The sequence below is a fragment of the Plasmopara halstedii genome, assembly GCF_900000015.1.
Source record: "Plasmopara halstedii genome assembly, contig: Scaffold_289, whole genome shotgun sequence".
In the NCBI taxonomy this organism is placed as follows: Eukaryota; Oomycota; class Peronosporomycetes; order Peronosporales; family Peronosporaceae; genus Plasmopara; species Plasmopara halstedii.
The window spans coordinates 69,631-80,691 of NW_020187210.1; the positions used below are offsets into that span (position 1 = coordinate 69,631).

At 46.7% G+C, this 11,061-nt stretch overlaps 3 protein-coding genes across 3 annotated transcripts; 1 reads left to right on the top strand and 2 right to left on the bottom strand.

Moving 5' to 3' along the window:
* Positions 1 to 97: 97 nt before the first annotated feature.
* Positions 98 to 637, top strand: PHALS_05296 (uncharacterized protein; the record flags this gene model as incomplete). The annotated part of the gene is made up of 1 exon (XM_024722849.1): positions 98 to 637. The coding sequence occupies one exon, from the start codon at positions 98 to 100 to the stop codon at positions 635 to 637; it is 540 nt and encodes a 179-aa protein (XP_024573884.1).
* A 48-nt stretch (positions 638 to 685) lies between these two features.
* PHALS_05297 (Ankyrin) lies at positions 686 to 5,506 on the bottom strand (the record flags this gene model as incomplete). Its single annotated transcript, XM_024722850.1, has 4 exons — positions 686 to 1,111; positions 1,172 to 1,606; positions 1,671 to 1,771; positions 1,828 to 5,506. The coding sequence occupies 4 exons, from the start codon at positions 5,504 to 5,506 to the stop codon at positions 686 to 688; spliced, it is 4,641 nt and encodes a 1,546-aa protein (XP_024573885.1).
* Positions 5,507 to 5,824: 318 nt separating this feature from the next.
* Positions 5,825 to 6,757, bottom strand: PHALS_05298 (adp atp translocase 1; the record flags this gene model as incomplete). The annotated part of the gene is made up of 1 exon (XM_024722851.1): positions 5,825 to 6,757. One exon carries the CDS (start codon positions 6,755 to 6,757, stop codon positions 5,825 to 5,827), a length of 933 nt encoding a protein of 310 aa, XP_024573886.1.
* Between the last annotated feature and the right edge of the window lie 4,304 nt (positions 6,758 to 11,061).

Genomic DNA, 11,061 nt, shown 5'->3' on the forward strand with positions numbered 1-11,061 from the left:
TATGACAAGCTAAAACCAATCAAGCTTAAGGTAAGTGTTATATATATATATCGACATGCAAGTTGGGAATTGATAGGATCGAACAATATTTTTTGCAATGGACCGCGGACGCAAAGCTATCCCCACACTGAATAAACATACGGACTCCAAGTACTATCAGAGGTGCCAAGAGATTCACCGATCTAAGCTATATACCATTAAAAGTTCTATCGATAATGGCGAACCTCATCGCCCGACCCATCTGCGCAAAAATATGAAGAAGGAACAGATGAAGGAGGATCGCTACGCTGAGATCGAGCGGGAGAATCGCATTTTGCTTGAAAAAATGACGATGATCATGCAAGGAGAGAAGCTTGACAACAAAAATCAGTCGGTCGCGTATGCTCACAGTCTTAACAAGGGCCGACGAAAGCGTGAGCTTCAGAGAATCACGACCGAAAATCAAGCTATTTTACGTCGTATTCAGATGCGAGAGCCCACATACGATCATGTACAATGGGAGGAAGATGCAAAGAAAAACGAACGATACGCTGCGAACATACGCGAGTTTCCACCAAGTGACAGTCTCGAGCAGCTTGCTGAAATGCGGACAATGTCAGCTTACTCGATGGGTGGAACAGGCAAAGACTACTATTAAGCAGAGTTCCTTAATATATAATTCTTAAACTAGTAAACTTGCACGTTTTTACAAAAGCTCAACAATAGCTCGCATGATTGTCGAGATTTTGCATGTCGCCTTGCTCTCTCCAAACACAGCCAGCAGCTTGTCTCCCCAATTTTCCATGGACTCAAACTCAAGTTCAACTTCAATAAGTTGAGTTCGTACCTCCGCGAGAAAGCGTTGCAAAATATCCCGGGCCTTGCCGTCACGTAATTCTGATGGAGCCGAACCTGATGGACTTTTGTTTATAAATGACTGGATGGGTCGAATACCAGCCACGAAGCGATTAAGCTGCAGTTGCAAATCCACTAACTCCACGCACATTGCTTTTTCAAGATCACCTCGAAACGAATTCAACTTTTCGTCCACTTCGGAAAGGAATGTCGATTGAAACATCGATTTATTATCTTCGAAGATCGAGAACGAAATGAGGCTCTGCTTTTTAAAAAACTGATCTCACAGTAAATGGCATGTCCTTTACGTATAAAAGCATAAAATACAGTAACGTACCCGTTCCAGCGCCTGGATAAGCGAATAATTTTCTACAAGATCCCGACAAGCTCGCTTTACGACAAGAATTCGAGTTAACAAGGTTGTGCGCACACGATCAAATTCGATCTTGTATAAAAACATGTCGATGCGTTCCTGCATTCCAGAAATCTGAAACAACAAGCAAAAAAAGCGCTCTGCTTTGCCAAGGGTATTCACCGATCCTTGGAAATTCTGCAGAGCATGCTTCTCTTTTTCAGTCGGGAAAAATCGTTGAAGGCATCCCAACAATGCTGCATTCACTACACGTTCATCCATTGTTACGATGTCATCTACGATCTGCTCGTAGTGATCATGTATTTTAAAACTTGTAAGCGCGAGTGCAAGGTTGTTTGCACGTTTTGGCTCGATTATCTGAATATTCTTGGACCGACCTCGTGGAGAAGATGCTCGTGACTGCACCGACGTAAAAACTGTCAGCCATTACTTGCAAAATAGGCATGATAGCGTCAAAAGTTACCTTTTCAAAAGAGCTGCTAACATTATCATCGTTGGCTTCTTCCAGAAATTTCTTGGTTGGGCTTATTGAACGAGGTGATGGGACTAGCACAGGTCGAGATACTTTAAAAAGAATGTTAAACATAAGACCCTCTAAGAGCGGTAAGATGAGCACATACCATCTTGGGCTACAGGGGCCGCTACATCTACCGAAATCTTCAAACCTGTTCGAGCCTCATACTTTGACGGCTCGGAAAGCGACATTTCCTGTTGTCTTTGCGTAATGATTGCCTCAGTATTGACAGGAGTAACCTGCGTCTCTCTATCTGATGAAAGCAGTTCTACAGGATATATGGTTGCTTGCCTACCCTCCTCATCGGCTTGTCCTTTGTAGCCTCTTACTTCAGTGAGGTGTATTGCAGCTGGTAGCGATTTTTCTACGGCGGGTGTTTCTCGGTAAGCTGTCAAGGAGCTGTCAAGGGACAGAGGAGCTGGCTGAGAATTTCGCTTTCGAGCTTCCGCTAAACGTAGCCGTATGATTGCATCTGGAGCGAATGTGTCTACTCCTGTATTCAAAAGCGTTTCTCGGGACACGTAGCCACCTTGAGTGTTATCTTCAAAAGGATTTTCCCATTGCGATACACTAGTAAATTTATTCACATAGTACGGGTAACCGTCTTCAGTGTAAAGTGTGTCCCAATGCGAATCTTCCTGTGAATGCGGAATATGCTGACGAAATGAGATCATGCTCTTATGAACACCAGGCATCGGTGTACTCAGCGAACAGTAAGCTTGCGATGGCTGCGCACATTCTAAAACTCCTGTTTGCGTGCTATACTGAGATAAGCGACTATTTTCCCGATAATAACTCCAGGGCTCATAGTGCTGATCACTTTGAACTACGTTTTGTTTGTAGGGTTGAGAATGATTGCGTGGAGACTGTTCTACGCATTGCTCGTTGTACGAGGAATGAGCACCATCAGACCACGACTGCGATAGTCTTCTTGGTGTTAACAAGCCTGCATGACTTTTCCTCCTTAAAGCATCTCGAACACGCTCACTAGGAGATAATGGCAGCTGACTTGTAAAATTTTCATGCGAAGCAACATCAAACGATCGATGCATTGCTGATCGTATCTCATGTTCGTATTTTACCCCTTTGTGTTGTACTGCAGTTTCAGTATGAGCGCATGTTGGTGATCGCTTGAGCAGCGTTGATGCCGATTCGTTGCGAGTGGCAGAAGCGCAATGAACTTTTTCACTCAAATTCGAATATTTTGAAATAAGTTCGGCGCATTGCCGCTGCTGTTCGCGGACCGCTACATCGTATGCACTTTCACCCTGCACATTGTAAGCGTGAACATTAGCTGCACTTTCTAACAACAGTGTAACCATAGCCTCGTTTCCTGATCGCGCTGCATAATGTAATGCTGTCTCACCGTCGTGGTCTCCTGAGTTCAAGACAGAGTCCCCACCAACATCCAGAAAGTATGCCACACATTCCAAATTTCCATTTGCTACCGCACAATGCAATGGAGTACGACCCAATTCCTCTACGACACAAATATCAGCACCATGGTGGAGCAACAGTTGCAAGCACGCTAAGTCCCCGTGGCGTGCAGCTACGTGTAGTGGCGCGTCGTTGTTAGAATCGATGTGATTTACGATCTCCGAGTCCATGTCACTTTTTGCAGCTGTCGAAAGAAGGAGTCCGACGCAGTGAGCTTGTGAAGAGTTCACTGCGACTTGTAAAGCTGTTTCCCCAAACTCTGGGTGAGGGTCATTTCGTGCTCTCCGTGACAGACACAGCTCCACCAGCTCAGCATCTCCTCTTCGACAGGCCAGTATTAACAACGTATCGCCGGTCCCACCTTCAAGCAGGTCAATAGGACACCCATCTTCTAGACATTCCAAAATTTCGTCGAGTCGGTCATTGCGAGCAAGGTCAAAAATTCGATTTCTCCAACCTGCTAACATGCGCTTATTTGTAGGTGCAGCAATCAATTTGCCACTTACGTTACCGTCTCGTCCTTTAGATATGATTGCAGATTTTTTGAAGCCTTCGATCGTGCGCGCTGACGCTAAGCTAGCATCGTTCGATGAACCGGATGCGGATATAAGCTCACGAAGACTAGAAATCCAAATTCGTGCTTCCTCTTTGCTGGCGGCCACTAAATCAAGCGTTCTGGCTTGCATCATCAGTGAAAAACATTTTTCTTCTTCTTTCGCCACACTGCTTTCAGATTGAGCTGTGAAAGCGGCAGTTTTGTGACCTTCACAAATTTCTGTCACCAGAGCTAAATCTAGAGAGCGCAGATTTTTTCTTGCGGTAACCCCTGACAGCGTTGGGTCTCCCCAGGTTATTTGTATGTGTGGTGGGTCCATAGCTCTTCTCACAGCAACCCATTGACGACGGGGTTCAATATGACGACCAATGATGCTGCGTGTGTGATAAGGAATTTTATAAAAGAGGCTCCCATTTAGAAGAACGGCAGGTATTGACTTTGCGCTTATTATACTTGACCGGCTGATCTGCTGATTCGATATATTAGATAATTGCAAAATAGGAATCCCTGCAGTGGGCATCGACAGCGTGTTTAAAATTTTCAGCTGAAGATGAACTTTTCCAGCAGCAACAAGTCCTAAGTCACCTTTGCTATCTTTAATTTCGTCATTCCGAAACAAAAAGTAATGTTGGTCATAAAAAAGTTCTCCCACATTGACCAAAGATATATTTGTTTCGCCCACCAAGATTTTGTTATCAGTTTTCACTCTCACATGAAGAAGCTGCGCGTCTTTCGAGTGCAAGGGTGTGCTAAATTGTTGATTCCATTGAGCCTCGCTGCCACATTTTTTGTGTAACTCCGTTCGCAGCAAGTTTGAAGTCCAACTGGAAGGAGAAGTACTGCCATGCATAGCTGAGCTGTCAAACATCATCATTTCGAGATAACAAGACTGTGTTCCGAATTTTTCAACTTTCGGGAGCCCAGTTGCTCCAAGCACATGAACTATCAGTAGAAATTGATCCCGGTCGGTATCTTTTTTCTCAGCGACAGGAATTTCTACAAGAATAGGGCTTGTCTTTTTGATCGAAACTCCCGAAGATGCTGGAGCCACAAATGCGCCATGATCAAGACCGATAACAGGATTAAGCGTTGCAAATCCAGGTTCGCTATCACCGGAGTGAATAACCACTTCTGAGATAATCTCATCTTCTGCAGCAAGAGGTCGATGCTCACGTACTGCTTGACCACTTATGAGTGTAGAGCCGTCAATAGACACTGAAATGTCATCCTCCTCTTCAGATGACACACTATTTTCCTCCAAATGTTGTTTTTGATCCTTCAATGAAGAAGGACCAATTGATTCAATCTCATCTTCCCCGTTTGTCTTTTCAGACAGGTTTGTATTCTCCATATCTTCAGCTGCAATAATTTCCGAAATGTCGGAAGGAGCGTATTTTCGCTTAGTCGATGCATTAAAAGTACCTCCAGTTATTCGAGTAAAAAAATTAGTACGTTGAGGCTTGTAGATGGACTTGATAACAATCTGACTATTATTCAACTCGCCATCATCGAAGTCCGTGGAAAGCTCCAAAAACCGATTTTTGGAGCGAGACTTCGCATTCTCTTGAACTTGTTTCACCTTAATAGGCTGAGGAGCTTCCTCTGAAAACATGATCTTTTCCTCAATTTTCCTTTGATCCCTGCTGTGAGCATCATTTTCCTCCTTTGGCTCATATAATTTCATTTTTTGTAAATAGTTAGCATCCTTTGTGTTGCTCACTTCACTAGTCGACGCATTCGCCGTATAAATGAGTTCGTCAAGCCTGAGCTTTTCATCATCATCTTTGATCATGTGGTAGAGCACCTCAAGGCTGACGGATAGCGGTTGGCTCGTTAAAACCACGAAATCAAGACTACTGTACCTTTATCCACAAATAGCCAAATGTTCATCGCATAACGGGATAATGCGTGCCACCAATTCTTAGCGTTTTCAATCTGAGTAATGGAGCAAATAGTACGGTTATATTTTTAAATGCCTTCTCGATTATCTATGTAAAAGAACCTAACCATTCCCTCCAATGGTGCAACTTTTCATGTCGATCGTTAGAAAACAACGACGATCGTGTATTTTATCGATCGAAAAAAAAAAATTGTACAGTCGTAATGCCTCTTACTTCATCAACTTTTTAAATTCGTCGTACAGCACCAGGACAATAGCACCACCCGTACCACGCAGAACATTGGAGCCGGCACCCTTGAAGAATGCGCCCGATCCCTCATTTTTGGCAATCTTCGTTGCACAATCAAGAGTTGACGTGTACAAGATGTCTTTGCGGCCAGCCTGCATCATCATGCGACGTCGCACAGTGTCGAAGGGGTATGAAATAATACCAGCCATTGTAGTCACAAGCTGGGCCACCATCCACTTTTGCCACATGGGAGCGTTCTTAGGGTCACGCAGAGCAATATCACGCAATGTGTCGTAACCACCGAAGAAAGCAGCACGGTACACGATGATACCACCAACCGACACGCCAAATCCCTGATAGAGACCGCTAATGCCATCGGATTTGTAAATTGTGGAGACACAGTTTACCAAGCCGGTGTACATGCGCGACTTACCCTTGCCGACATCAGCACCAAGACGAGTACGAGCAAAGTCAAGAGGGTACACAAAGAGCAGCGAGGTAGCACCAGCAGCACCACCCGATGCAAGGTTGCCTAGGAAGAAGCGCCAGAATTGGTCTTTAGTAACGCCATCCATGAACAACTTCTTAAACTTGTCTTTAAAGGCAAAGTTCAAAGCCTGAGTCGGGAAATAACGGATGACGTTCGCAAGATTACCACGCCATAGCGATCCAACACCCTGTTCCTTAGAAACGCGCACAAAGCAATCCACGATGCCCTTGTACTGGTCTTCGGGCTTAATCTGAGACGACGCGGCCTGCACCTGCAAAAGCAGTTTGACACGTTCGATAGGGGCTACAACCGTCTTGGAGATACCACCAGCAACTCCACCGGCAGCCAGGTCCATAAGGAAAGACATCACGCCTCCTTTTTTATCAGAGGTCGCGACGGGCTTGTACTGAGTAAGAACGCTCATTTTACAGATATTTATGTCCTGGCGCTTGGGCAAAACGGAGAAAAATCTCTAATGACACAAACACGTGGCAGTCTGCGGGGGCCTCTGCTCCGCCACACACTTCACAAGTTAGATGCCAGCTAGGCGGTGAGTTCTTATTGGCAGAAACAAAGCAAGTATACGTATTTCAGATTATTGGTCTCACACTGCTAAGAGTTGAATAAAGTACCAGATACTCACACTAACTTTTGCATAATAATAGAAAACTCATTCTAACAGGCTACATATTTTATAAATACTGATTGCTTTAAATAGCTGCCAGTATCTATACTTGACACCTGCCGGCTGAGCGCTAAAGTTGGCACAAGCGGTTATACGTCTTACGACAAGCTCAGCATATATTCAATGGCAACTCCATTTCAATTCATGTGAATATTATTGACGTGAATTTAGAATTTGATTGTGCTGACTAGTGCGCAGAAGCGGTACATGTACACTAATACAGTATGTAGGCAAAAATTATGCTTCGACATTTGCGCAAATAAATCCTTAAGGCTTGCTCGCAAACTAATTACATTCATCTTAATGTACTAAGGTGATGGAACCTCAAAGTAAGACAACAGATAACGCTATAAATTGGGTATCACGAAATCAACCGACAGTTGGGTCATTCTCGAGTTAGAGGCGGCACACAATAGCAAGCACAAGCTAAAACCACGCAAAATTTAGCAACACATCTGATTATAATGGTCAGCATCATCTGGGCCTTGCTGGAGAATCCGAGACCTCTCTAGCCCTAAGCGAGAATCATACGTGTGCATGGGAAGATGCTGCATTATTGCTTAGCTCATAACCTGCAAGGCTAATTAATTGTATCAAGTCTCACTCTAACAAGATTACTGGCAGCAAACGGGGAGTTGGATTCCGAGCTGGCGAGTAGAATCCATTAATGGTAATACTACAAGTGCAATCAATGGTACAACGAAAAGCTCTCCGAGTTCGCTTCTGGTACCCCAAGAAATCCTAATGGATAGGTACTGCGCTCGCGCTCGATTTCCTGTACCAGCAATGCGGACTATTCCTGTGGTACTCACCCCTGGCGAAATCGTTGCAGGTAATGAGCTCTTTGAGCGATGGGTACAGCGGCACCGGGCACTTTCCTCGCTGTCTACCATATAGCAAAGCCACAAGGAAGTGGACGTTCGCGTATAACGCCATTTCCGATTTGAGATTGCCAAACTCAAGGCACATCGCCGTCTTCCTAGGAATTGTCGCCCTGCGACACATTAAATCAATCATTACGCTCCCGCGAGCTATGTGATCTCTGACAGGGGTGAGTCTACAACCGCAGTAGCTCCGGGCTATAGCTTAAGCTTAGCTAATGGCCCTCGGCTTTCCGGGCTACTACCGAGAAGCGCGGGACGCACAACGGTGCGAGGCGTGATGATCCTTCTGATGATACGATCCTACGACGTCTGAGTAGTCTTGCCGAAGTGGCACCTCAAACTCCCACCGATTCTCGGAGTTTGAGTGTCCCCGCCACTTCACAAGACACTTATTTTGACCCTGTCGACGACGTCGACCCACAAGGCGTTCCACGTGGCAGTGGAAGCCACCGTTCTCGTCGAGAAGAGTCGGCGTTGGACGATGACGACTTGGTCGATCACCGTCTGGTAACTCACGATGCTCTTCTAGCTCTTGAGGACAAAGACCGTCGCCATCGGCGCTCCGCTGAGCATCTTGTCGATATCGCATACCGCTGTGCGGAAGACGGCGAGAGCCTGAAGTACTTTGTGCACCGACTGCCTCACGTCAAGGATTATCGGGCTCTGACGGACCGGGTCCTAGCCGTCGAGCAGACGAATGCGTCACTTTGTGCGACGGTGGATCGCCTGGCGCCGTTGGAAACAGAAAGCGTTGCACCCCGTGCTCAAAAACAGGAGCTGCTTCAGCTTCTGGGTGGTCGAGCGCCCACGCTTCCGCGTTCACTTACGCCGGATCTCGGTACGGCATAAGCAAGCCCAAATAAAAAACTGGGTTAGTGCGCATCCTTATCGGTAGGTTTAGCGTATACGCAAGGCCTCACTTGGCCACGACCTTAAAGGCCAGGTAAACCTTAGACGGAGTTTTGTCTTGATGGAAGCAGAGACTGCATGTGCAGAAAGGTATTTAGTTTTTAATAAATCCAGGTCTCCGATTCTAAAGTTTACAACATTTTTCCTGCTTCTTCCGTCCGATATTCTTTCTGCATGTCGTGGCTTTCAGCCATCGCATCGCATAACATGTCGTAAGACACTCAGTCTGGTAGACAGGAAGTCATCGACTTTCTTACGCACAGTGAGGGGCTGACATCAGCTAGCCGTTCGGCTATTTCTCCCCCACCAAGCCCTGAGCCATAGGATGGCGGCGTCAGCGGAAGGTGAGGACTAACAAGCCCCTTAACGACAAACCGCGTGTAGACGGTAGATGAATGCACTACATTGTTCAGAGCAAAATCTACGAGTGGCAGCATGGCGATTCAGTGCTTCGGCGTCTCAGCGAAGACGCTGCGAGAAACGTCTTAAACGACGCAAGTACGCGCTCAGTTTGACCACCGGTCTGCAGATGGTTCGCTGTTGACATAGTCAACTTGGTGCCCAGCACCGTGAAGATTGTATACCAGAACTTCTTAGTGAAGCGCTGATTTCTATCAGATACAATTCACTCCGGGAGTCCATTCTGTCGAAAGACACGATTGACAAACATCGTCGCTGTACCTACACCGTCGATGGTGTCCGGCACTGCCGCAAGATGAGACATTTTGCCCAAACGGCCCACAAAGACCACCACACCCGTGTTGCCCGTCGAGTCCTTGGTAGGTCAAACACAAAGTCCATACTCATGGGCTGCCAACACCCGAAGGGTGCCGGCAAATCGGTCAGCGCTGCCGTACTCGGAGAGTGTTTCACCCTCTAAGACGTCTTAAATGTGCGCACATATGTACTCGTCCATTTGTACAGCTTGGATCACCAGTAGTAATGCTATACGTCTATACGTCTTCTCACGACCGAGATGACCACTGAGTGGGGTGTCATGGGCCTCATAGAGAATACGGTGCATCAAATCCTGATCGTGAGGAATCACAATTCGTGGCATATCCGTTGAGTCGGTTCTATGATACAGCAGCGCGTTATTCGACGAATACTGGTGCAACCGTGCGCGCAGTCGCGACGACAACTTCTTGTCCGAGTTTACAAACTCCTTGCTTCCGAAAGTCCGTGGTAGCACTACACACATATCATCACCCGCGTATGCGGCGCGGATTTAATCTGTCCCTGACGACGTCACCGTCGTGACATGAGCAAGCTCATAATCCGGTCTGTGCGGTAACGCATCAGTCAAAGCATCCTGCTTTCCTGGCTCATATTTCACCCCCAAGTTATATTTTGCATAGAATGAGAGCCACCTGGCCATCCTCTGCGAGAGGCGACTGAGTCGCAAGCGTAATGACACATAATCTGTCAAGACAACAAACGGCTTTGAGCCAAGCAGGTGCACCCTGAACTTGACAAGGGCATACTTCATCGCAAGTAATTCTTGTTGTGGATTGAAAAGTTCCTCTCCGCAGCCATAAGCTGGCGAGATTCGAACGCGATACCCTATCCCGCCCCTCGGCGTCTGCTTGCAGCAGTGTACAGCCGAGGGCAAAGTCCGAAGTGTCACAGACGACGCTTAAAAGACGATCGGGGTCTGGCGAGGCCAGTTTTTGTGCATGAAGGAGGCTGGGTTTGACCCTGTCACAAGCCTCCCGATGCTCAATGTCCCAACACCATTCCGTATCCTTCATAAAGAAACTCAAAAATGGTCGTGTCATTTCCGTATAATCTGCGCTATACTTGTGCAAGTATTTGCGAGGCGAAGCCACTTGCGCAAAGCCTTTTTGTTCTTTGGAACCGGCCAGTCTACAATGGCCTTGACCTTAGCGGGATCCGCTCGAGGGCCACGCTTCCCAATAAAGCACCCTAAAAGCGAAATCTTTTCTGCGCCAAAGATACGCTTGTCTGCATTGGCGAATAGTTTGTTCGTGTGCATACACTCGAGCGCCGCTCTTAAATGGGCGATATGGTTCTCCTCATCCGTCCTCCCGTGCTCCGCACGACTGTGAACGAAAATGTCGTCAAAGTATGTCTGTGAATACGCCCTGTGGAACCTGAACAACTGTCACAAGACGAATAAATGTTGCTGGTGCATTTGACAGCCCTTGGGCCATCACCAGCCACTCCCAGAGCATGCCGCTCGGAATGCTCACCGCTGTCAGCGGAATATCACTCGCTCTCATGAGCAAT